This window comes from Capricornis sumatraensis, chromosome 4, assembly GCF_032405125.1.
Source record: "Capricornis sumatraensis isolate serow.1 chromosome 4, serow.2, whole genome shotgun sequence".
Lineage (NCBI taxonomy): Eukaryota > Metazoa > Chordata > Mammalia > Artiodactyla > Bovidae > Capricornis > Capricornis sumatraensis.
The window spans coordinates 41914472-41941714 of NC_091072.1; the positions used below are offsets into that span (position 1 = coordinate 41914472).

Below are 27243 nucleotides of genomic sequence, written 5' to 3' on the forward strand. Positions count from 1 at the left end.
TTGGACTAACTCAGGTCTTCTCCCAACCTTCCTGCTTCCTTTCGTGCCTCTCTCATCCTTCACAGGACTCTCTCCTCCTCTACTGCAGCATTTATCATATTATCTTGAAAATGCTATTTTCTGGTCTATGTAATTAACTAGACTATAACAGATAGGACCCTGTTTCATTCTGTGCTTCTCAAAGTCCCTGCCCTAGAAGTGATACTAAATATGTTTGGAAATTTAGATGACACACTGATGATAAGTTCTTACTGTGGTGTGTTAGAAGAGGATTCACTCTTTGGATATGTTTAAAGACTGATTCAGAGTGAAATGAATAGTATGATTCAATCGTAATATTTAGGTGAATAGTATGAATTCTTTCAGGAAGATTTATCAGAACATGTATTAACAATTGAAACCACTGGGTAGCTCTTCTCAAAGTCAGAGTGTAGTCAACATGAAAGATTTGTTCTGGAATTATATAATATATTCAGAATTGCACATTTCAAGATGGACTTCTGAAATTCTTGGCTGTGATTACATTCCATTATGATATCTTAGCAATATGTTTGATAAAAACCAGTATGATGCCATAAAAATAGTTAATCTCTTTGGTTATCTGATTCTCATTCTTGACTTCTTCAGGTTTTTTTTTTTTTTTTTTCCCCCTTTGAAGCTCGGAGCTTCTGAGCTCCATTTAAACACTATCACAATCCTGATGATTATTGCTATTCTGGGAAAATTCAGTGTCTTTCCACTGGGGCTGCTCACATAATCACAAAATAATAATAAAGATAATAAAATTTAGCATGTTGGGGAAAAGAAATGGATTAAATTCAAACAACATAGCTGACCTTTTTGTTTGATTTTTTAAATCAATTTGAAACCAATAACAGCATAGCTGAACAAATAGTGTAGATATATAATTTAATAGATAACAATTTAAAAACTAAACACACATGCACACTTCACCCAGGATTTCTTTCTTGAATAATGAGATTTATGTTTAAAAACATGAGTTAATCAAATATTTCATGACACTCACAGTTTGTGCATTTTACTTTCAAGTGAACCACAAAAATGAGTTTCAGAAGTGCTCTCCCCTCAAACACATTTCTCTGTAGACAACTGCAAATGAAGTTAATAAAAAAATAACTTTTAAGTGTTAGGTGCAGTTCGCCTTATCTGTTATCTGAATGAAGTGAGGTGTTATTGGTTTTGCATATGGCAACATTTCTTAGATTACTAACTTTTGCAAAGAGTACATTGTGCAAATTAAAATGTCTTATTAGGTAAAGTAAAGAGGTGATAGATTTCTATAAATATTGTGAGGCTTTGTCAATGGTTTATAGGAGAAGGTATCAGAGGTGCATACATGATAAAGATTCTTCATCAGTGGTGTACTCAAAGCTCACCAATTAAAATAAATAAATTTAAATTTAAAAAATTAAAAAACTAAAAAAAAAAAAAAAAAAACTCACCAGAGAATGAAGGTAGTTTCTAAAGAGTCCCTGGGATGCAGGATGAAGAACTCACAAGCCAACCGTGACCTTCACTGCTTTTCTTGGGTGTATGAAATGGATTAAGTCTACACCAGCTTCTTTTCAAACATAAGTGCTTGATTTGGAAGATAAGAACTAGTCAAAATACTTGAGAGTTAAGTGGAAGTCTCTTGTAACAGTAATATTTTGTTAGAGTTTGGAGAGATATAAGATTTAATCCTTAAAAACATTAAAATTGGGTGATAGCTACAAAAGATAAAGTAATAATGTTCATTAGCCTGATGTTTGGAGCTTGTTTTAACAAAACATTTGTTCAAAGCATCTTTACTATTTATGTGACTAAGAAGAAATCATTGGAAAACATAAAGAAATGGAATTGCTAAATAGATCCAAACAGCAATTGCAACTCTTAATAGGTAATGTTTTGACAGATACCTTTAATCTTTTTAAAGGTTCTATTGCACAAAGAAAATACAGAAAACCAGTATTTGTACACTGATTTATGTCAAGCTAGTGGCTTCAAGATAGAAAAGGATATATTCTCTATATTTTTAAAGTCCTTTCTGTATAGTAGCCTTAAGAGTAGTCATTCTAAAGTCTTTTAGATTCTAATTAAAATGGAAAAAACCTCTTATTTGGAGGACTACTTCTGTTGATCTAAATTAAATGTAAAAGAATATTTTTGAGATATTTTAATGAACCACAGAAAAATTTTTTTTTCCTAAAATGGACACAGGATGATCCTAGAATTTTATAATGCCAATTAAGAAATCTGTTACTATTATACATCACTTCAACTTAGTTCACCAGTGTCTACAAGCAATACTGAAATTTTTAAGAGACAATGTTAATATTATGCCCTAATCAAATGGCAAGCAAGACTCAATTGAAATGACTCTCATTCTGTTTTTGGAGAGAGGTAGTGTATCTACCAGAGAAGGCAATGGCACCCCACTCCAGTACTCTTGCCTGGAAAATCCCATGGAAGGAGGAGCCTGGAAGGCTGCAGTCCATGGGGTCACTGAGGGTCAGACATGACTGGGCGACTTCCCTTTCACTTTTCACTTTCATGCATTGGAGAAGGAAATGGCAACCCACTCCAGTGTTCTTACCTGGAGACTCCCAGGGACAGGGGAGCCTGGTGGGCTGCCGTCTACGGGGTCGCACAGAGTCGGACACGACTGAAGCAACTTAGCAGCAACAGCAGCAGCAGCGTATCTACTGCATGTGGATGGACTCAGAGTCCAAGGGCTAAGCTGGTTCATGGCACAAGCAACAAGAAATAGAAATCTCGGGTTTCTTGAGATCTTTCTCTAGTCCTTTAGAGATGTCGATTCCTCTGGGGATAAATGTCTATGATTCTGCCTGTAACTGTGCACGAATTATTAAATCCGTAAGAAGCTTTGCACAAAGCTCTTCACTGACTTGAAAAACCGAATTTGAGAATATCAACATAATAAAAATAAAAAACAAATGCTTTTCAAGTTTCTGACAAGAAGAATATATTTAATATAATGACCTCAGGTAGGTCTAGAAGCTTTAGACATCTAAGTATCAAGTATAGGACTTTCAGAAAAATAATGTATTTCGTGATGCCATCAAGGATTTAACTGATCTTTTTAAAAAAATAACAGAAGGAGCATAAGTAAAACAAGACAGCTGGTAATGGAAAGAATAAATGCCCTTTCAAAAATAGCATGACTTAACTCATTTGTGTGACAATATGTAGTTTAGAAAAAGATGAAATCTTTCTAGACTGAGTGATAGAAAAAACAATAAAACAATCATTTTTCTAAAAATTCAACACAGATAAAGTTTAGTAGACATTCGTATTGGTACATTGTTATTTGATTGTTTTTCAATGATTCTTACTTCCTTCCTTTAAAAAGTTTCATAATGCAAGTTTTTGGGGCAGAGGAAATGTTTCTTCAAGCTAATTTTAATATAAACAGGTTCTGCGATTTTAGAACTTTGATAGCTTATTTGATGGGAGACTTTAAAAGCCATGCTCTCTGAACTTAGAGGGAAAGTCTGGATAACCTTTAAGCATGAGTCTCTTGTCTGTAGAGTTGATGGCTATAAGCTAATGAGACAGCACGTAAGTCACCAGGAAAATCAATGTCATTACTTTATCTTTTATAGGCATTAATCTCCAGTGAGGACAATCTTTCATAACAAAAGTCTTCCGTATAACCAGGAAATAACTCACTGTCAGAATAAAAGGTCTTGGACAAGCCGGGCCATTTCTCTATCCAGCCCTTAATCATCCTCAGAAGGTCTTTGCATCACAAAGTTTAGTCTTAAAAAATTAGACAGAATATTGACAACTTTTCAGAATTGAGTCTCAGCCTTCTCCAGAAACTGAGAAATTATTGGTTTCTCTTAAAACTGTTTATATCTAGTTTTCATAATCTAATCTTAGGATTTAAGCATCTCCATTTTTGAAATATGTATTTATTCAACAATCATTTTATTAAGCTAAAAAGCCCAGCTTTCTGGTGTTCCTGGAAGAATCAGAAGCTTGGGTTACAGGGGGTATGGATTTTAGCAGGACAGCAGGTGATTACTGTCCCCTGGGCCACTGTCCTACAGGGACCTCACTCTGCTTTGGAGAGAACTTCGGGTCTATTGGCACTTGAGTCTGGCTCCTCTCATGTCAGATTTACTTCTCCAGGTTCCTGTCACAGGGGTACAAACAAAAGAGACACGTGTTTGACTCTTTCCGTTTCTCATTTTGAGACCTAGATTTTGTCTGCTGCTTATTTCGAGTTTTATGTTCCACTGTCATTGATACTCAGATACCTAGTTTGACTTCCAAATGCTGAAACAGTTTGAAACATTGGTGATTATCATTATCTGTGGAGCCCTACTCCAGCCGTCACTCTCTGCTGGCCATTGCCACCACCCTGGGCAGTGGTGCTTTTGAAAGCACCACTCTGACACTGTCTCATCCAAGCCTCAAACGAATAAAACAGTAACAACAAAGACTTTGCTTCCTTTTCCCTTCTGCACAAGAGACACTATGGCTAAATAATATGCAGGGCCTTTTACAAGGCAAGAGTAAGGATGGCAGTTCGATCTAAGTGAGTTCAGCAGCTTAGCATCTTCCTTTCCTGGTGGTGTTGAGACTATGCATCAGACTGGAGTTGTCAGGTATCTGCATGAGCCCTGAAACCCTAGGTGCCTGGGACCCTTCTTCTTAATTCTGATTCCCTTTGTGGCAACTTACAATATCCTTTTGCTTTGTGCTGAAATAGATACACTGTCCTTCTGGGCATCTTGAGTTACAGCTATTTGCATTTCTTAAATAGATAAACAGTTTTCATAAAGGCACAATAAGTAAAGACTGAAATTTTATAGAAAAAAAAAAGTGTTTCAGGAAACTCTTCTTGGCCACTACGTGTAAATTATCAAATGTGTACTGGTTTCCCTCCCGTGTATACACCTGCAGAACTCCATCTGGATTATGTAGAGATTCTGAGGATAAATGATCATGTGAATTTAAAGATGTATCTTCCTCAATGGAAAAGCATTCAGAATGCAAATTTGACAGAAAGACTTAGCAAAACTCACAAATTTATTTTATTTTATTTTTTTATTATTTTCATGAAAAGGAAGAAGTCAAAGTTAGGTGGAAATAGATGAAAACAACCCATGTATTCCTTCGAGTTTCCAGCTCTACTTTTTTAAATGGTCAAAATTTACATCATGATATGGGAAGAGAGATTTGTTACTGTAGAACTCTCTTCACAGATGGATTTAAGTTATTGCTTCACATGAAAGCAATATACAGCTCTTGGTACCACAGAGGCTAAATCTTCACTTCTGTCATCTCTTTCTTCGAGTCTCAGAGCTTAGTTTGATGAAGTCATTATGATGATTCATTCTGGAGTTTGTGCTATACACAGAGCAGCTCAGGAACCTCACCCTGGCCCTAGGTGGGACAGAGCCCAGCTCCGTGAGCAGGAAGGACATGGAAATTTCCAAGCTTGAGATCTGGGCATTTTACAGGAAGTGGGCCTGGAGGCAGGGGCTTGAGTGAACACAGACAATAAGCACCTGGACGTAGTGACGGTGGCCCTCCCGGAAGGCCCCAAGTATGACAAAAGGAGGTGTGGAGACAGGAAAAGCTTACCTGAACTCACTGGAGAATCTAGATGCTGACTGGATGTGTGAGTCAGATGATGCAGCCTGGAGCTCTTTGGAATAAAGACTCTGCTTGTGTTACTGAAAGTGGGGTCTAGCTGCTTGTTGCTTTGAAGCTAATACTCTAGAGGCAAGATTGGTGAAAATGAAAGTCATTTTAGAGAGTGGCAACCAGGATAGAAGGTGGGCTCATGTTCAAAAGCTGATTCCATGCCCTCTCCACCACGCAACCCCCCTGCCTCCCCCACACACACTGACACTCAGCAGGCAAGAGCTTTTATAGATGGAGGGAGCGCTACCTGCACAAACAGCACAGTCAGCTCTGACGGTCATCTTGAAACTGGTCATCAGTGGTCTGATCATTGTCTTCTTGACTGCTGTAAGTACAGTTAGTCTTCAGTTCCAGGGTTGATTTGTTAACATTTCTTTGAGACCAGTTCTAGGAATTGTGACACCTTATGTCATGGCTACAGTCTGGGCGTCATGTAGTTAACTTCTTCCAGCTGGTGGGGGTTTCAGTATCTACAAGACTCAGGATATAGCTCTCAGGATATAGCTCAGAAAATTGTCTGCAGCCCTTGAGGAGAGACTGAACATCCTTGACCTTGTTTAATGGCTAAACTATTATTATTTTGTTCTGTTTGAGTGCTTTCTCACTTCTCTGATTAAGCTTATTGTTTGACTAAATTTTTTCTACAGACAAAAGGCAGGTGGAGGAGATGGGCTGAGGGGTGGGGGAAAGGGTGGTGGGGGAAGGACCATACTGTCCTGCTGGGCTTCAGTCATAAGTATATTAATAGACAGGAACAAATAAAGTGGTCAAACCCCAAGAAACAAACCAGTGGTTAACAGATAAACCCAATCAAGACCCACATGCACTTCCATGTTTTTAAATTCAGAGTCGTCTTTTCCTTTCTACACGTCAAAGGACATTTAACAACCCAGGCTCTTTCATCAGTGTTTGAATGCCAATACAGATACCGCAGTGACTTCTTTCTACTCATCCCTCCCCTCCTTGCTCACAGGTTTTGACCTAGTGAAATGTGAGGACCCGGGGACCCCTAACTATGGCTACAGGATCCGGGATGAAGGCCATTTCACTGACACAGTCGTCCTGTACAGCTGTAACCCGGGCTACGCTATGCATGGCGGGGGCACTCTGACCTGTCTGAGTGGAGATCGGAGAGTGTGGGACAGGCCACTGCCTTCCTGTGTAGGTGAGTTGCCCACAAGCGTGCGCTGGGGGCAGAAAGCCCAGGGTCCTCCGATTGATTCTCCCAGAGCTGGGAGACTTCTATTGCTCTTTCTCCAGTGTGGGTTTAATCCTAATATTTGCGAGAGGCTTTCCTAGTGGCTCAGTGAAACAGAACCCATCTCCCTGCCCACGTAGGAGACCCAGGTTCAGTCCCTGGCTCAGGAAGATCCCCTGGAGGAGGGCATGGCAACTCACTCCAGTATTCTTGAATCTCATGGACAGAGGAGTCTGGTGGGCTACAGTCCATGGGTCACAAAAAGTGGGACACAGCTGAGCCTGAGTGACTAAACAGCAAAGACAATATTGTGAATGTATGTGTGTGTATGTGTGTGTGTAGGTAGGAAAAACATATCTCCTAGTACTGTTTTATTGAGAAGTGTAGAAGTATTATTAGTTACTATATATAGAAGAAGTAGTATTAGCATATATGGAAGCATATATAGAATTATATAGAGAGGTATTATTACTTCTATATGCTGCTGCTGCTGCTGCTAAGTCGCTTCAGTCGTGTCCAACTCTGTACGACCCCATAGACGGCAGCCCACCAGGCTCCACCGTCCCTGGGATTCTCCGGGCAAGAACACTGGAGTGGGTATACAGAATTATGATTAGATACTTCTTCTGTACACAGAAATATCACTAGATTTATAACATGGCATTTCACTGTTTCACTCTCTTGACTTTGCACAGAGGAGACTGACTGGGGAACAAGTAAATTTAGAAAAGCAGTAACAGGGACAGCAAGATGCTATGATTGTTTTCCTGTGTATACAACATGAATGTGATGGTTTGGGCTTTTCAAGATAGTTAAAGTGAAGCCTGTAAGGCCTGGAGTAAACATCCATTTTTTGAATCCATTACAGCGGAATGTGGGGGGCGGATCCATGCTGCCACTTCAGGACGCATCCTGTCTCCGGGATACCCTGCTCCCTACGACAACAACCTCCACTGCACCTGGGTGGTAGAGGCAGACCCGGGGAAGACCATCAGGTACTCATTTTATTGGGTTTCAGTGATTTGAGAATAGAAGCATGTCTCCTATTCTTGTAGTGAAGATAGTAGTACATCTCTTATCATCCATCATTAGATTTAAGTTTCTGAGTCAAAGGAAAAAATGTAAACACATGGCCAAATTTTTCATTGTCTTGCATGCTCACTTTGGTATTCCTTTGAAAACATGTGTTAAGGCATCCGTAGTAAAGATAAAAAGAAATTAAGTACATCAGCTAGCTTTGGCTGCATAACAAGTGGGCCCCCAAAACTTGGTTGCTGGAAACAATGACTTATGTGCTCATGACTTTCTGAGTTGCTAGGCAGTTCTGGTTAGTGGGGGTGAGTGGTCCAGGAGGGCCTCATGCAGGTGTGGGGGCCTTAGCTGAATGATTAAAGGTGGGGGTCTCTCTGCATCAGGTTCTGTTCCCTTAGGAAACCAGTGATGAAGGAATTTTCCTAGAAGCAAAACGTGGAGGCTTTTCAAGCTTCTGTTTGCATCACATTTGCTGGTGTCCCATCTGCCAAAACACATCTCAGGGGAAAGAAAATTTTTGAAGAAATATATTCTGCCCTTAATGGGAAAAGAATAGTCCTAAATGATGCTAACTTTAAATTAACAAGTAAACCAATGAAAAGTAATTTTTGAAAGTAAATCCTCCGGGTGCCAAAAGGGTGTGTCAAAACCACAGTACAGTATGTAAAGCAAGAGGACATTTCAGTTAAAACTAAGTTGTTCTTTAACTGAAGAACACGTTGAGAACATGCATTCTGTAGTCATAGCTCTTAAAGTCCCCTTTTTCCTCCCACCACCTCTCCTCTTTCATTCTTTTGAGTGTTAATTTTAAAAAAACAACAACTCTGTTCAGACTTCCCTGGTGGCTCAGTGGTAAAGAATCCGCCTGCCAATGAGAGTCACGGGTTTGACCCCTGATCTGGGAAGAGTCCACCTGCCTCAGAGCTCCTAGGCCCATGTGCCACTGCTACGGAGCCTGTGATTTAGAGCCCCTGCTGAGCAATAAGAGGCTACCACAGTGACAAGCCTGAGCACCACAGCTAGAGAGTAGCCCCCGCTCTGTGCAACCAGAGAGAAACGTCCCACAGCAACAAAGACCCAGCAGCAGCCACAAATAAACACTTATAAAAAAGGAGAAGGAAAAACAAACAAACAAAAAAACACCCCTGAGACAGTCTTAACCACTCCCTCCAATCCTCTTCCTGTTTTCTGTGTTATTACACTGATCAGTGTTTAAAAGAATCTGGGCATCAGCTCCTTTAAATATGAGAAAAATCTGAAAGAGACATATGCAAAGCAGAAACCTCTTTCTGGGGCAAGTGGATATATGAAAATATTCAGAAACTAGTGAATTTTGTCCTTACTCGCAAATGGTTCACCCAGCAAACTTAGTAATCATATCCTCCTGCAACTTTAATAAGATGGGATGCTCAGGAGTGAGGGGGCCTGCTCATCCCATTCGGTGACACTCTGTTTCTCTCTGATGGCCTCTATCCTCCCTGAAATTCACCAGACTTTTGTGACATTTGGTCACATCAACATCTTGGAAGTGAGTTAAACTCACATGGAACAAACTATTACCACATTCAAACCCTCCAAAATAAATATCCTAATCATGTACGTGGAACAAGAGAAGGAATTTAGATAATGTAAATGTTGCAAAATAACTCATTTAAATAATTCATTTAAAAATTTAAGTGTCCTTAGTTAAGAAAAATGATTAATTAGGTAATTATACCATCTGTTGAGGCACAAATAGGGCATGTTTGAATAAAAGAATTTGAGTCTGTATTCTTCATAAAGGGCTCTGCAGATGGCTCAGTGGTAAACAATCTATCAGCCTGCCAATGTAGGAGACTCAGGTTCAGTCCCTGGGTTAGGAAGATCCCCTGGAAGAGGAAATGACAACCCATTCAATATTTATGCCTGGGAAATTCCATGGACAGAGGAGCTGACAGGCTATAATCTATGGGGCTGCAAAGAGTTGGACACAACTCAGCGACCCAACAACAACATTCTTCATAAAAATCAGCAGTTATTTACCAGTGAACTATATAGAATTAAGTATTACTTCTTAACTTTAAATTCCTGAATGCTTGATCTAAATGATATAAAAGCTATTACACTGAATTTGATTGTGAAAAACTCTAGGAACCATCTGTGAGTCATGAAATGACTTTACATAAACAGGATATCTTTCCTCAGGCAGATTTCAAAATTTTCTACTTCTTTTTAAAAATTTATTTATTTTTATTTTAATTGGAGGCTAATTATTTTACAATATTGTGGTGATTTTTGCCATACATTCACATGAATCAGCCATGGGTGTACATGTGTTCCCCATCCTGACCCTCCCTCCCTCCTCCCTCCCCATCCCATCTCTCTGGGTCATCCCAGTGCACCAGCCCTGAGCACCCTATATCATGCATTAAACCTGGACTGGTGATCTATTTCATATATGATAATATACATGTTTCAGTGCTATTCTCTTAAATCATCCCACCCTTGCCTTTTCCCACAGAGTCCAATAGTCTGTTCTTTACATCTGTGTCTCTTTTGCTGTATTGGATATAGGGTCATCATTACCATCTTTCTAAATTCCATATATCTGCATTAATATACTGTATTGGTGTTTTTCTTTCTGACTTAATTTGGTCTGTATAATAGGCTCCAGTTTCATCCACCTCATTAGAACTGATTCAAATGCATTCTTTTTAATATCTGAGTAATATTCCATTGTGTATATGTACCACCACTTTCTTTTCCATTCATCTGCCAATGGACATCTAGGTTGCTTCCATGTCCTGGCTATTGTAAACAGTGCTGCGATGAACATTGGGGTACACATGTCTCTTTCAGTTCTGGTTTCCTCGGTGTGTATGCCCAGCAGTGGGATTACTGGGTGGAAGGGCAGTTCTATTTCCAGTTTTTAAGGAATCCCCACACTGTTCTCCATAGTGGCTGTACCAGTTTGCATTCCCAGCAACAGTGTAAGAGGGTTCCCTTTTCTCCACAACCTCTCCAGCACTTATTGTTTGTAGACTTTTTGATAGCAGCCATTCTGACTGGCATGAAATGGTACTTCATTGTGGTTTTCATTTACATTTCTCTGATAATGAGTGATGTTGAGCATCTTTTCATGTGTTTGTTAGCCATTTGTATGTCTTCTTTGGAGAAATGTCTGTTTAGCTCTTTGGCCCATTTTTTGATTGGGTCACTTATTGTTCTGGAATTGAGCTGCAGGAATTGTTTGTATATTTTTGAGATTAATTCTTTGTCGTTTGCTTCATTTGCTATTATTTTCTCCATTCTGAAGGCTGTCTTTTCACTTTTCTTATAGTTTTCTTCATTGAGCAAAAACTTTAAAGTTTAATTAGGTCCCATTTGTTTATTTTTGCTTTTATTTCCATTACTCTGGGAAGTGGGTCATAGAGAATCCTGCTGTGATTTATGTCAGAGAGTATTGCCTATGTTTTCCACTAGGAGTTTAATAGTTTCTGGTCTTACATTTAGATCTTTAATCCATTTTCAGTTTATTTTTGTGTATGGTGTTAGAAAGTGTTCTAGTCTCATTCTTTTACAAGTGGTTGACCAGTTTTCCCAGGACCACTTGTTAAAGAGATTGTCTTTTCTCCATTGTATATTCTTGCCGCCTTTGTCAAAGATGAGGTGTCCATAGGCGTGTGGCTTTATCTCTGGGCTTTCTATTTTGTTCCATTGATCTATGTTTCTGTCTTTGTGCCAGTACCATACTGTCTTGATGACTGTTGCTTTGTAGTATATTGATTGATGGATTCCTTCAGTTCCATTCTTCTTTCTCAAGACTGCTTTGGCTATTTGAGGTTTTTCTGTAATTCCATACAAAATTATGAAATTATTTTTCTATTTCTCTGAAAAATATCATTGGTGGCTTGATAGGGATTGCATTGAATCTATAGATTGCTTTGGGTAGTATACTCATTTTCACTACATTGATTCTTCTGATCCATGAACATGGTATATTTTTCCATCTATTTGTGTCATCTTTGATTTCTTTCATCAGTGTATTATAGTTTTGTACATATAAGTCTTTTGTTTCTTTAACTAGATTTATTCCTAAGTATTTTATTCTTTTCATTGCAATGGTGAATGGAATTGTTTCCTTTTTTAATATAAATGTATTTATTTTAATTGGAGGCTAATAACTTTACAATATTTTATTGATTTTGCCATACATCAACACTGAATCCACCATGGGTGTACACGTGTTCCCCATCCTGAACCACCCTCCCACCTCCCTCCCCATCCCATCCCTCTGATTTCACTTTCTGTTTTCTCATTGTTAGCATATAGGAATGCAAGGGATTTCTGGGTGTTGATTTTTATATCCTGCAACTTTACTGTATTCATTGATTAACTCTACTAATTTTCTGGTGGAATCTTTAGGGTTTTCTATGTAGAGGATCATGTCATCTGCAAACAGTGAGAGTTTTACTTCTTTTCCAATCTGGATTCCTTTTATTTCTTTTTCTGCTGTGATTGCTGTGGCCAAAACTTCCAAAACTCTATTGAATAGTACTGGTGAGAGTGGGCATCCTTGTCTTGTTAATGATGTTAGAGGAAATGCTTTCGATTTTTCACCATTGAGGATAATGTTTGTTGTGGGTTTATCATATATGGCTTTTATTATGTTGAGGTATGTTCCTTCTATTCCTGCTTTCTGGGGGGTTTTTATTATAAATGGATGTTGAATTTTGTCAAAGGCTTTCTCTGCATCGATTGAGATAATCATATGGTTTTTATCCTTTAATTTGTTAACGTTGTGTGTCACATTGATTGATTTGCAAACAGTGAAGAATACTTGTTTCCCTGGGATTAAAGCCCACTTGGCCATGATGTATGATCTTTTTAATATGTTGTTGGATTCTGTTTGCTAGAATTTTGTTAAGGATATTTGTTCATTGCACCTATGTTCATCAGTGATATTGGCCTGTAGTTTTCTTTTTTGGTGGCATCTTTGTCTGGTTTTGGTATTAGTGTGATGGTGGCTTAATAGAATGAGTTTGGAAGTTTATCTTACTCTGCACTTTTCTGGAAGAGCTGGAGTAGGATAGGTGTTAGCTCTTCTCTAAATTTTTGGTAGAATTCAGCTGTGAAGCCACCTTTTCCTGGGCTTTTGTTTGTTGGAAGATTTCTGATTATGCTTCAATTTGTGTGCTTGTGATGGGTCTGTTAAGATTTTCTATTTCTTCCTGGTTTAGTTTTGGAAAGTTGTACTTTTCTAAGGATTTGTCTATTTCTTCCAAGTTGTCCATTTTATTGGCGTATAAATGCTCTTATGATCCTTTGTATTTTTGTATTGTCTGTTGTGATTTCTCTGTTTTCATTTCTAATTTTGTTGATTTGATTCTTCTCTCTTTGTTTCTTGATGAGTCTGGCTAATGGTTTGTCTATATTATTTAATCTTCTCAAAGAACTAGCTTTTAGCTTTGTTGATTTTTGCTATGGTCTCTTTTGGTTCTTTTGCATTTATTTCTGCCCTAATTTTTGTGATTTCTTTACTTCTACTAGCCCTGGGGTTCTTTATTTCTTCCTTTATTTCTATATTACTATTTCTTCCTTTTCTCCCTGGGGTTGTTTTAGGTGTAGAGTTAGTTTATTTATTTGATCTCTCTCCTGTTTCTTGAAGTATGCCTGTATTGCTATGAACCTTCCCCTTAGCACTGCTTTTACTGAATCCCATAGGTTTTGGGTTGTTGTGTTTTCATTTTCATTCATTTCTATGCATATTTTGATTTCTTTTTTGATTTATTCTGTGATTTGTTGGTTATTCAGAAGTGTATTTTTTAACTTCCATATGTTTGGTTTTTTAATAGTGTTTTAAAATATAAATTTATTTATTTTAATTGGAGGTTAATCACTTTACAATATTGTATTAGTTTTGCCTTAATAGTTTTTTTCTTGTAGTTGACACCTAATCTTATTGCACTGTGATCATAAAAAGATGCCTGAGATGATTTCAATTTTTTTAAATTTACCAAGGCTAAATTTATGGAGAAGGTTCTGTGTGCACTTGAGAAAATGGTGAAATTTATTATTTGGGGTGAAAAGTACTATAGATATCAATTAGGTCTAACTGGTCCATTGTATCATTTAAAGTTTGTGTTTCCTTGCTAATTTCCTATCCATAGGTGTGAGTGGGCTATTAAAGTCTCCTACTATTATTGCATTACCATTAATTTCCCCTTTCATACTTGTCAGCATTTGCCTTATTGCAGTGCTCCTATGGTGGGTACATATATAATTGTTATATATTCTTGGATTGATCCTTTGATCATTATGTAGTGTCCTTCTTTGTCTCTTTTCATGGCCTTTATTTCAGTCTATTTTATCTGCCATGAGTATCGCTTCTCCTGCTTTCCTTTGGTCTCCATTTGCATGAAATATCTTTTTCCAGCCCTTCACTTTCAGTCTATATGGGTCCCTAGGTTTGAGGTGAATCTCTTGTAGACAGCATATTCAGGGTTCTTGTTTTGTATACATTCTACTTCTTAAACATCCTCCTGTGATTTGTTTCCCAAGAACCAGAAAAGAGCACTTGTTCCCCTAAATGCAAAGCAAGTGACAGACACTCTGCAGGTGAATCTAATACTCCATTAATATTTTAATAAGAAAAGAGATAAGAAATTAATAAAGAATAAGACTAAGTAATAAAAAATATACAACTTTTTTTTTTTTAATCATGAACTGACTTTGTCATTTAACCATTAATGTTCTAGGAAAACAAAAATGCTACCTATACCAATTTGTTGTTTGGGGAATTTTTTCTTCTTGTGCATATCTTTTAAGCTACTCAGTTTGTAAATAAATCTTTTTATTTAAGGCATAAAATCCTTCCTAATAAGGAAGTTAGGAAGCAAACATCAGCTCTTATAATTAATTTACTCTGTCAATATACAACTTTATCCCAAAATGTTTCAGTGATTTTGGTTCATTAAGAAATTATGTACTGCTCTTAGTATGGCAGTCTGGAAAATAACATACTTAAAAGTACATAATATATAATTTTAGATCTAAAATGGTACTGACACCAAGAAAAATTAGAGCTTGGTCTCAGCTTGGATATTTTTTGTCTAGCTTACTGAATCTTATTTATTTCATTGGTCAGAGACAATATTATCTCAACTGTTTGCTTGAAAGTGAGGAATATGTCAGTCATGTAGATATGAATCCAGGGATTAATTTATGTATTAAAAATTCTTAATATGAATGGAATGCCTTACCATACATTCTATTATGGTTTGTTAAATGTCAATATTTTTCAGTTTTAAAGAATAAATAAGCAACAAAATCTCAGAAATTATGAAAGGCTTGGTTTCAACATTTTATGCCAATTATTACTGTGTTTATTTTTATTTTTTGAGGCCCAGAGTGGTTTCTGATGTATCACTTTTTGTTCAAGATAATAGAAGACACGAAAATAGTTATTGTTATAGGGCACTTAGGTCTAAAAGATGTTTATAATTTTCACATGCATCCTATAAAGCAGTTTCCAGAACTAAATTTAATTAAAAGTCTAATCATAAGACACTGCAGTAAATTTAGCCACTTGAAGAGTTGTGTAAATATGTGTCTGAGACCCAGTACATTTCATTCTGAGCACAGCTGACATTTATACAGTAAAGGTAGCAGCATTGTAAACACATCCTGCAAACAGCTTCAAGATAGTGTTTTGCATAATCATATGTCTATATTGTTCCTTGGCTTTAATTGCTTTTTCACAAGTCTAATTGTCTGGAAAATTCACTTTGAGAATATTTCTGTTCTTTCTTACAAAATTGCATTTGGACACGTGGTTGTTGTTATCACTGTTGTTGTTCAGTCACTAAGTCGTGTCCTACTCTTTGTGACGCCATGAACTACAGCACAACAGGCTCCTGTATCCTTCACTATCTCCTGGAGTTTGCTCAAATTCATGTCCATTGAATTTGTGATGCTATCTAACCATCTCATCCTCTACTGTCCCCTACTGTTGCCTTCCATCTTTCCCAGCATCAGGGGATTCTATTAGAAACAGCTCATGAAGTATTGAAAACATTAAAGGCCTATCAAACATGCATTCTTTAGCAGTTGAGCCACCAGTAAAGCTCCAATGTGGGAGGCCCAGGTCCATTCCCTGGGTCGGGAAGATCCCCTGGAGAAGGGAAATGGTAACCCACTCCGATATTCTTGCCTGGAGAATCCCATGGACAGAGGCACCTGGTGGGCTTGCAGTCCATGGGGTCACAAGAGTCAGACATGACTTAGCAACTAAACCACTACCACTCAGCATGCATTAAGACTGTCAAAACTGCTCCTGTGCAAACTTTTAAAGAAAGTGCAATGTGGATTGTGGTCCTGGCTGTGCTGGGCTATATAGACTTTAGGGGGAAGATCTGGTCTGCAGATCTAGGATAATTTTAAATTAATTTTGACCAACTTTCAAGATCCCTGTGAGACACAGACTCAGAAAATGATTCCATTTAACTGGACATTTTTCTCTGAGTTTGAGGTCAAGCTGTGGTAAATGTGCCAGGAATATGAGTCACAGGTTTTTTGATGACATGACCGACAGGCTCGGGTACAGGAATCAAAACATCTCAAATGCCCCTTTTCTTTTAGGACCATAGTGGGATATCCCATTTATTTTTGTGGATAACGTGAGGAAATAAGCAGTCAAGAGAATTCCAGCCCTCCAAAGAAAAGAGAGCAGTAACACTAAAAATTCTGCCCCGTGTGTGAGGCTGGACCCCAGCACTCCTTAGCTAGAGCCAGGGAAGCAGCTGCAGGGTTGAGGGAACCAGACCAGCCACCTGCAGCGGGTGGGGGGCAGAATCCTGCAGGCACCCCTCACAGGTGCAAGATCCTGATACAAGCAATTTTAGTCACCTTGCTTCATGAAACTACACCAGTGCCGCAGCAACAGGGTTCATTCACATTTAGTTACCTTTGCAGATGTGCAATGAAGGGATTCATGAAACAGATTTCCTCTTAGCCCTTCAGTCTCAGCATAAACCACAGACACACCTGATCATGTCATGTACCTTCCAGTGCAGGATCACTCACCAGGCATCTGCACTTAGTTCTAACACAGACAGCAAAGCATGTCCTTGGGTTTCTTCTTTGCCTCCCAGTGATGATCCCACTTGACACTACAAAAATGAATCATCAGAAAGGGAACTGGCCAATGAAAATGAAAGTGTAGGAAGAACCGAAAAGTGATTAACTCTGGAAGTGAAATTCTAATCACATATGAATGGGGTTTAGGAGAAATAGTTAATTGAGGAGTGGGGGATTGGCATAGCTGCTGTTCCAGAGACCAATGCCTCACAGACACCCTGCAGGCACACCTTCAGGATAACTATTATCATTTCTTCCAAGCCTCTATACTCCTGATCTTTGTTAATGCTTGTCTTCCTCCAAATAGTGGAGGTTTTTATTTTCAATAATAATATGTTTGCTCTTCCTTATTTTTCACTCCCTGATCTCCAATATTCTCCCAACTGGGAAAAAAAAAAAAAGGTATTAATCTATTGATATATCTCTTCATAATAGGCTCTGAGGGGGAAAAAAAAAAAAATCAGCTGCATGTGAGCCAATCAGCTGCATGTCCGCTCTCTCCTTGTTTGTGTCTTTTCTGTCCGTGACGCCTGGTTCCACTTCACGGGCCATCACTCTGCTCTTACTCTAATCTGCTCTCTGCCCAGCCCCCTACATCCACCCTTCGCCCCCTACTGCTCTCAGGCACGCCTTGGCTAATTGGCAGGTGTAAGCTCCTTAGAAAGACAGAAACACCCTCTGGACTTGGTGTCTGGTCCCCTACAGGTTTGGCCCGATGACTCACATGCACGTTATGGTCACCACAGATGAAGCGGGCGTTTGAGTCTCCGATCCCAGCTTTGTCATCATGGCTCGCTTTCCGCCTGTGCTCCTTGCAGTTTCTGACTGTTGCCCCACCTCTAAATCCTTTCCATCCTTGGCAACCGAGTTAAAAGGTCAACCAGAATTTCATTTTTATCATCTTATCTAAAAATAATTTGCTTTCTTCTCTGGACTCAGTGTCTGTCCCACCACCCCTTCCTTCTGAAGTAGGGCTGTCACTACACAACAAAACATCCAGGCCAGCCTCCTAGCATCAGGGCTCCTCCCTCCCTCCCACACCCGTGTGGCCGCACATCTTGGTAATTCCACGTCTGGAGCCCCCTTGTCCAGAGCCCCATGATTCACTGGGCCTGTTATCGGACCATCCTGCCCTTCTTTCTTCCAACCACCCCTCCCACACTTAAGGAACCTGTTTTATTTTTTAGTTATAATATTAATTTTATATGGTTGAAAAATGAACGTATAGACATCTTCAAAAGCATTTTTTGGTTCATGTTTGGGAACACATGTAAGAATTAAAGAATTTAAAATTAAATTAAAAAAATTAATAAAAAATAAAAATAAAAAAAATAAAAAAAGGCATGCATTTCCCCCATATTGGACATCATTGTTACCATGTTGACATATGTCTTATATGGACTTTTAAAAATTTTATTTATTCTATATTAGAGTATAGCCAATTAACAAAATGTGACAGTTTCAGGTAAACAGCGAAGGGACTCATCCGTACATATCAGTTCAGTTCAGTTCAGTCGCTCAGTCGTTTCTGACTCTTGTGACCATGCATATACATGTATCCATCTTCCCCGAAACTCCCCTCCCATCCAGCCTGCCTTACATGAACCTTTACCTAAGCTACAGTGTGGGTAACCACAATTAAATATTATTTCTCTTGCTGGTTGTTTACAAGATTTCTAATTTTCATCATTTCTAGTTTTCAATATTACATGTAATTATATGGCAAATTGTATCACAAGTAAAGCTTTGCTTCTATTGATAATTAATACCTTGGAATAAATTCTTAGGAAGATTCTTTCTGGGTCAAATGATTGAATCATTTTTATGTATCTTAATACAAATAGTTCTATCAAACAAAGCTGATCATATTACTTGCCCACTTTAAAAATATACATATTTTGCTCATTAGGTGCAGAATAAACTCAAGTTCAGCTTCATGGTAGTCAAAGTTATTTATTTTCTCAATTTTTGAAATACTAGAAAACTGTGGCAGGAAGATAAAAAGCCTGGAAAGTAGTTTGCTATAATCCTAGATGCAAAAGATAACATCAGTTTAAAATTTGATGTATAATTGTGTAATTTCTTAAAGGAAACATATATATATATATATATGTATATATGTTTAATTGTTTAAACAATTAATGTCTACTTGTTTAATTATTTTTGAAAAATAGTATCAGACCTTAATATTATTCTGAAGATTTTCTTCAGTCAATAAACATGGTCAAAGTTTTATATCCTTACTTGTAATTCCACCTCATTCTATTTAGTTGTGGAAGAAGATTCCATTGCCTGAATGCACCATAATTTATTTAAACTGTACCCTATTGGGATATTCAGATTGTTTTCAGCTTTTCACTGATATCAGCCACGCTAACGTCTTCCCAATATATCACCTCGAGGGTACTTCCTATGATGAATTTCTAAAGCTAGACTTGCTGTTTATGCACATTTAAATCTTTATGGCCATTACCAAATTGCTTTTAAAAAGAGAAGATATGGCCTCCAATAGCATATGAAAAGGTGGAGTCTCCACATTCTCACTGAAACAGAATGAAGTGTCATTATCTCAGCCAATCTGGTAGAAAAAAAAAATCTTTATATCATTTTACTTGTTATTTGTAACTTTTGCATTTTCACACTATTAGCATGTTCATGAATGTATTTGTTTAGTCACTTTCTGTCTCATCCTCTTATTGAATTATCATTGCTGTTTCTCTGTGCCTGACAAGACCCTTCCCAGACATTTAGAACAGAATAAACATACCTGACACCTTGTTCATCCGATGCTCTGTCCACATATATTAAAGCTTGTGACACTGTACATTGCAGAGTGTATTTTCTGTTTCTTTTTTATTTTTTAAATTGTGAAAATATGATAAGACATTTACAGGAGACTTGGAAAGCTGCATACAGTTCCACTATATATTACAATTATTTTTAAGTAGATAAATAAAGATCTTTAATTGGAATTTCATTACCAAAGTCTCAAAAATTAATGGAATGAATAGACAGAAAAGTGGAAAGATACAGTAGACCAGAAAAGCACAATGAACAAATTCAACATAACTAAGATTTACACAATTTTCACATAATAGCAGGATACAAATTCTATTCAAGTTCCCATACACTATAAACCAGGAGACACTGTAACATATACAGGGACATAAAACAAGATGCAAAAATTTCCTGGTCTAAAGGCATTGATTGAAATCACACAGAGTCTGTTCTCTTTATCTCTGTGGAATTGTTAGAAATCAATATCAAAAGATATGTGAAAATCACCCACATATTTTCAAGTGCAATATGACATTTACTAGGAGAAATCTTTGACTTAGCCATGAAAGCCTCAATAAAGTTGGGCTGAATAAAACAACGAGGGTGATTGCAGTGAATAAAGCATTTAAATGAGAAATTAATATCAAATATAGTTTTTTAAAAATCCATGTGCTTGAAAATTAAATGTTCAGCAAAGTGTATTTTTTTTTCTTGAGTGACGGTGCCGGAATTAAATAGTAGTTTCTTTAGGATGGTACTTTTTAAAATCAGTTTTTAAACTTTCCCTACCTAGTAGTATAATGTCTGCATATTGACTTTCATTTTTTAATGAAAAATGATCATTTCTTTATCTCTATTAAAATGTTGTTATATCATTGTTGGACTTCCCTGGAGGCTCTGTAATAAGGAATCTGCCTGCCAATACAGGAGACAGGGGTTCAATCCCTGGGTCAGGAACATTCCCTGGAGAAGGAAATGGCAACCCACTTCCATATTCTTACCTGGAGAATTCCATGTTCAGAGAAGCCTAGTGGGCTACAGTCCATGGGGTCACAAAGAGTCAGACATGCCTGAGTGACTAAACAAGAACCATAATATCATTTGTGAATTTGCATGGTATTTTCCAAATTGCAAACTTACAGCCCCAGGGTGGATCTTCATGTGTTTGTCTATGTCTTCTCATTAGCATGGATGGTAGGCGCATAGGACTATCCCAATCACAACTGTGCGGCTTATTTATAAAAACTCCCCGTGGAGCCAGCAATCAGATCAGAGTCCAGGGTGTGCTCTTTGCGCTCCATTCAGGCTCCATTCATTCTTAAGGATAATCGCTATCTTGACTTCAGAGACATTTTTGCCTTACTTTGAACTTTATGAAAACCGAGTTCTACAGTGTGTCTTGATTTCCTCCACCTTCCCTCCCATTGGTACAGGAAAATTATTCCATTGCATTAGTAGACCCGTGATTTGTTCATTCATTCTGTGTGTTGATGGGCACGTGGACTGCTTTTAGTCCAGTCTGAGGTTACTACGAGCGGTGTTGTGTGGTGTGTGCTCTCATGTATTGTGTGGTGACTGTGTGTGTGCTTTCTCTCGGGCGTGCTCTGCACTCAGCTGTTGTAGGTGCTGTCAGATGATTTCCTGATGTGGTCACACCTTCCCACTCCCGTCACAGTGTGGGTCCCTCCCAGGCCCTTCTGCTCTCACTGCCTGACCCTGAGGGTCTTTCATTTTAGTCATTCTGGTGGGTGTACAGTTGTTTTAATTTGCTTTTCCCTGATGGCTTATCATGGCCATCACTTTTTTATATTTATTGGTCTCTTGAGTAACCTCTTTTATGAATTTTCAGTTGAAGTCTTTTGTCCATCTGTTTTCATATGGGAATACCTGTCTTTTACTTATTGATTTGTATATAGTTTTTATACATCTGAATGCAAGCTTTTGTTGACTCTGTATTCAGCAGCTATACTCTTATACTCTGGTCTGCCTTTCTGGTTTCATAATGATGTCTTTTGTTAAAGACAAGTTTTCCATTTCAGTGAATCAAATTCATTTTGGCTCATTTTTCGTTCATGGCTAGTGTGTTTATTTGTATTCAAATTGAGTCATATCTATTTTTATCTTAACATTTTTGTGTCCAGTTTAAGAAATCTTGCCTCTCCAAAATTATAAAAACATTGTCTTAGGATTTTTGCAAAAGACTTATTTTATCTTCCAATTTACATGTCTTCATTCCATCTGGAATTAATTTTTGTGTTTTATGAAGAAGATCCTAGGGATTTTTTTCTGTCCACAGTGCAGTTCAGTTGACCATTTGTTGATAAACCAGTGTTTCTCCGTTAACTGCAGTGCAACCTTTTTCATGAACCAGATAATTATATATATAAAACTGTCAACCTGGAATCTATATTCAAACTGCCTATCATTCCTTTATAAGAGTTCCTGTTTTGCAACTTATTTTGGCTATTCCTTGCACCTTGTGGGATCTTATTTTCCTGACCAAAGGCTGAACCCTGGCTATGGCAGTGAAAGCCTGGTGACCTAACCACTAGGCAACCAGGGAATGCCTATGTAATTACTGTGAACACACAAAATACTATTTGATGTATATTCACCAGGCATATATGACTCTTTAGGAGAAACTAGTATCCAGCTAATAACATAGTTTAATACAAACAAAGTAAATAAATTATTTGGAGACACTGGAAATTGCACAGCACACCTCTTACAATTCTTTATGACTCATAAATCAAACAGGTAACACATTACTAAGGTTACAGAGGATTTGAACCATGCAATTACTGAACTTATTTAAAGGAGTTATACAGCCTTCAAGTAGAATTTGCACATTCTGTTCAAGTAAATATGAAACATGTACAGATATGATCACAAACTAGAAGAAAGCTAATCAATAAATATCAATAAAATAGAGAATCACTTTCTTCTGTACTCAACATCCTGATCAAAATGTAATAAAAATAGAGAAGTATAGCAAGAAAGTAACAAAATACATTCTCCATTTTGAAAATAAAAGACACATGATTAACAGATTAATGTAAAATTTACAGCCCTAAATGCAAGTATTAGAAAAAAGAAGATCACTTGAAGATCAGTAAGTTAAGCTTCCAGATAAGGGAATTTAAAACATAGTATCAAAATAAATTCAAAAAAGTAGAGTGGAAAAACAGCAAACATAGTAAAATAAATTAATGGAAGAAACAATGTAGAGAATTACCAAACCGACAAACTGATTCTTGAAAAACTATCATTGAGTAGAAAAATAATAGACATATTCAGATAAAATTCAGGAAACCCAAATAACCAATATTAGAAATGGAATAGAAATACACTCCTACAATAGAAATTATTTTTACAACATTGAAGAAAATAATAGATTATATTATGCCAATATATTGGAAAAATCTTCCAGGCAAAGGAAAAAACTAGAGAAATGAGCTGATCCATTTAATAAGACTGAAATAACCTTCATATCAAAGAACAAGAGCTAGAAATAAAAATTAAGAGCTGAACTATAAAATTATTCCTATTTATATAGTAAGAAAAATGACCTGTCTGATCGTCTAAACAGGTTTAGAAAAAGTAGTTTAATAGAATTGAATGCATTTTCATGATCAACAGCATAAGTAGATAAAAACCTGCCTAGCATAGTGAGCAGCAGGGAACTTTTCTTAAAATGATAGAGTATGTAATAAAATCTTTCCACAAGAATACAGTACCATATACAAACAGTAGTAAGCGACATCACAGCAGTGGGCAACCCGATGTGATGGGGTCAGTCAGTCTCAAGCCTCTTCTTCCCTCTGCCTAAGACCTGTGATGGTCTTGTCTAGTCCCATGGTTAAAGCCATTTATTTGCTGAACACACAGGTTTACTCTTTCCTTCCAGACTTCTCTGCAAAGCTCCAGATAGGCATGAGCAGCCAGCTGCTCACTGTCCAGCGGGCATCCTGAATTCACAGGCCCAAACCAGAAGGTCTGCTCTTCCCACACCACGACCCCTGCCCCTGCCCCGTCCCTCACTCAGCCGTGACTTCCCCACGGCTCTGGCTCCTTACGCACAAGCCCTCGAGTGGCCTCGCACCCTCTCTGCACCCCACAGGCCTTCCGCAGACATGGTTCCCACCATCACACCGCGCCCAGAATCTGCCAGCCGCTCAATGCTCCCAGCCCACTCCTCTAAGCAGCACACCTCTGACTCCCAGTTCTGCCTTTCCCTGGAGAGCTTGTTGTCAACACAAGCACAGAGCAGATCTTTTTTCCTAAATCACAGGTGGGGTGACTGCTTCACCACAAACACTGCCCTGGTGGATCACCCAGGGTGAGAGCCAGAACCCGCAGAATAAGCTTCCAAGCCCTGGGTCTCACCCTTTCGCACCCCCGTCCACCCCCCACATGTTTCTCTGGCCTTAGCGCCTCTTCCATAGGCCCTCTCTCTGCTCGTTACACTGCCTGCCCACATGGTCTCAAATGCTGAGGGCGTGCCCTCTGTGTGGGGCTTTTGCTGGGTTCACTCTGCCCTCTCATCAAATGTGGGGCTTCCCTGGCGGCTCAGATAGTAAAGAATCTGTCTGCCATGCAGGAGGCTGGGTTTCATCCCTAGTTCAGGAAGAGTCTCATCAAATATAACAAACCTCTCATCTCCTTCAAGTCTCTACTCAAGGCTCTCCTCACCAACATGGGTTATCAGCCATCTCATTTAATTCTTAAATACATGGGTTATCCAGCCATGTCATTTAATTCCTAAATCTCCTCCCCACCCTTCAATCCTGTCAAGGGTGATGCTGCTTATCCTGCTCTGCTTTTGTTTTTTCTTTTCTCAGTGACATTTACCACCTACGAACATGCAACTTTCTTATTTTTTACAGTTTATGGGTTTCTTTGCTCATCTCTTGCCATTACCAACTGTGCAAGCTCCATGAAGGCAGGGTTTTTCCTTTAGTTCACTGATATATCCTGATATATGCCTGATAATAGTCAGTGCTCAAGAAGTGTTCCTTGAATTGTTGAACTGCATTATATACTGAAGGGGGTTTGGCTTAGACTCACAATAGTATGTTCAACTTCACAAATATTCAGGGAGATGTCATTTAAACAAGAGACCTTCCCACAACCATCAGATTTTCTCTTTATACAACTATTATAGGCTGATGTCATCAGGTATTGGTAAAGATGTGGCAACACAGAGACCTTTGTAATTTATTATGAGACTGTACGTAGCTACAGTCACAAGGAGAACAACTTTGCCATTTCTCTTTCTGAGCCTAGAGAGATCCAAGGATGAGCACCATTTATCATCATAAAATATAGAGACTGACTATCTTTCAGTAGATAAGTGAAACATTTATTCTGCTTCTGAAGTGAGTTACCAAAGTCTACATCTCTAGTTTAGAGGAATCTCACCTAATACTCAATGTAAAAAAGCAACTTGAGGGAATTCCCTGGCAGTTCAGTGGTAAAGACTCTGCACTTTCATTGCTGAGAGCCCAGGTTTGATCCCTGGTCAGGGAACTAAGATCCCATGAGCTATGCAGAGTGATCACATAGAGAAACAAACAAAGCTACACAAAAAAGCTAAAGAAAACAAAGCAAGTTGAATATGAGACAAGCACATACATGCCAAAATTACATCTATTATGTAATTATTGTCAAACAGACAAAATAGTACTATATATTTTTGGAGATATGTATACACATATATGCATAGGAAAATATAAATGAGAAGAAACCATTGTGATTTCAGGAGGTGGGAATGAGAGGGAAAACAATGAGTAAGTGGAGAGGAGGGGGAGTAGGACTGTGTTACTGGCATAGATCAAAAAAAAAAAAAAAAAACCCTCTGAAGCAAATAGGGCAAAATGTTAAAATGATGGTGGGCATCCAAGTGTCTACTATATTCTGTGCTTTCCTCTATATTAAAGATATTTTAAATTGAACATTTAAAAATATACTACATTCTTTATACTTTATTCAGGGTTAGATATTTTCCCTGAGTGTATAATATGCACAAAGTAAGTAAGTAAGTAGTATTTGTGCACAATTTTTTGTATAATAGTTATTGTGATTTTTATCTTTCTTACAATTTCATGCAATTAACAGTAAGTGGAAGAGGATAAAAGCATTCAGGAAACATGGATTTTTGTTGATATTAAACTCTTTTATCCACTTGAATTTCCATAGATAGAACTACAGCTCTGTGGCTTCCTCTGACATAGAGATTTTTTAAGTTACTCTGAAAAAATATCTGTAAATCTGATAGAAGTATGATAAAATGTTAGGAAAAAAGGAGTTTATACTACACAATTCCTCTTTTGTGTTGGTATCTCAAATCATGTATGTTTCCTGAAAATAGACTGTATAAAAGCAGACACACCGGAAACTGAGATCACTCAGGTACAGGTAGACAGTGACCTCCTGGTGTGACCATCATCTCTGCCAGCGGCTCTCCTAGCGTGCATGCTGCCACCTCGTGGGGCGTTTCTGGAACGACACTGGTACCACAGGCATCACAATCTGCCATTAGCTTAGAACAAAGTTGTGTCAAACCCATCTTTGGTCAGCGTGCGCGAAAGACCTTTGAGTCGTGAAAAGAGCTGACGGTCTCCGAAGACCTAGTTTCATCCCTGAGCACCCAGTGCAGCTAACAGCTGCAAGTTCTCACTGTGTCCATCTCAGACAGAAGCCTCAGGCTCAATTGTTTGCTGGTGGGCCGCATGAGCCCCGGGTGAGGCTCCAGGCTCACCCAGGACCAGCAGACAGGGACCGGCGCGCCGGGTGGGGCTGGGGAGGGGGAATGGGCTGGGGCGCCCCTGAGTCCTGCGCCGGGCACCCTCGCGGCCGGCCCGCTTTCAGCCGTGTTCTCCTTGCAGCCTGCACTTCATCGTGTTTGACACGGAGCTGGCCCACGACATCCTGCGGGTGTGGGACGGCCCGGCGGACAGCGCCATCCTGCTGAAGGAGTGGAGCGGCTCGGCGCTGCCCGAGGACATCCACAGCACCTTCAACTCCCTCACCCTGCAGTTCGACAGCGACTTCTTCATCAGCAAGTCTGGCTTCTCCGTGCAGTTCTCAAGTAGGTGAACGGCCCCTCCTCCCTCCGTGGTCCTCTCCTCTCGGGGTTGCCAGGGAGACAGGGCCCATTCGTGTCTAAAGGCTCCCCCTGCTCCCGACAGGATGGACCTTTTGTTGAGCAAAATATGAAAATTTGAAAACCCTTATCAAGTGAATGGCTTGTCTTAGGAAATTCTCTCCACTCTCAGATGGTGATAGACAGATGCTGTCTTTGGTGGTGGTGGTTTAGTGGCTGTGTTGTGTCCGACTCTTGCGAACCCATAGACTGTAGCCCATCAGGCTCCTCTGTCCATGGGATTCTCCAGGCAAGAATATTTGAGTGGGTTGTCATGCCCTCCTCCAGGGGA

The 27243-nt window shown here is 38.7% G+C and overlaps 1 protein-coding gene across 1 annotated transcript in view; it reads left to right on the forward strand.

Moving 5' to 3' along the window:
- CSMD1 (CUB and Sushi multiple domains 1) overlaps positions 1-27243 on the forward strand; it is a 1675023-nt gene that overhangs the window by 1369703 nt on the left and 278077 nt on the right. Inside the window, exons 24-26 of the mRNA XM_068971399.1 lie at positions 6656-6847; positions 7749-7875; positions 26695-26897. Coding sequence (XP_068827500.1) covers positions 6656-6847; positions 7749-7875; positions 26695-26897 — 522 coding nt within the window. The remainder of the gene's footprint in view (positions 1-6655; positions 6848-7748; positions 7876-26694; positions 26898-27243) is intronic.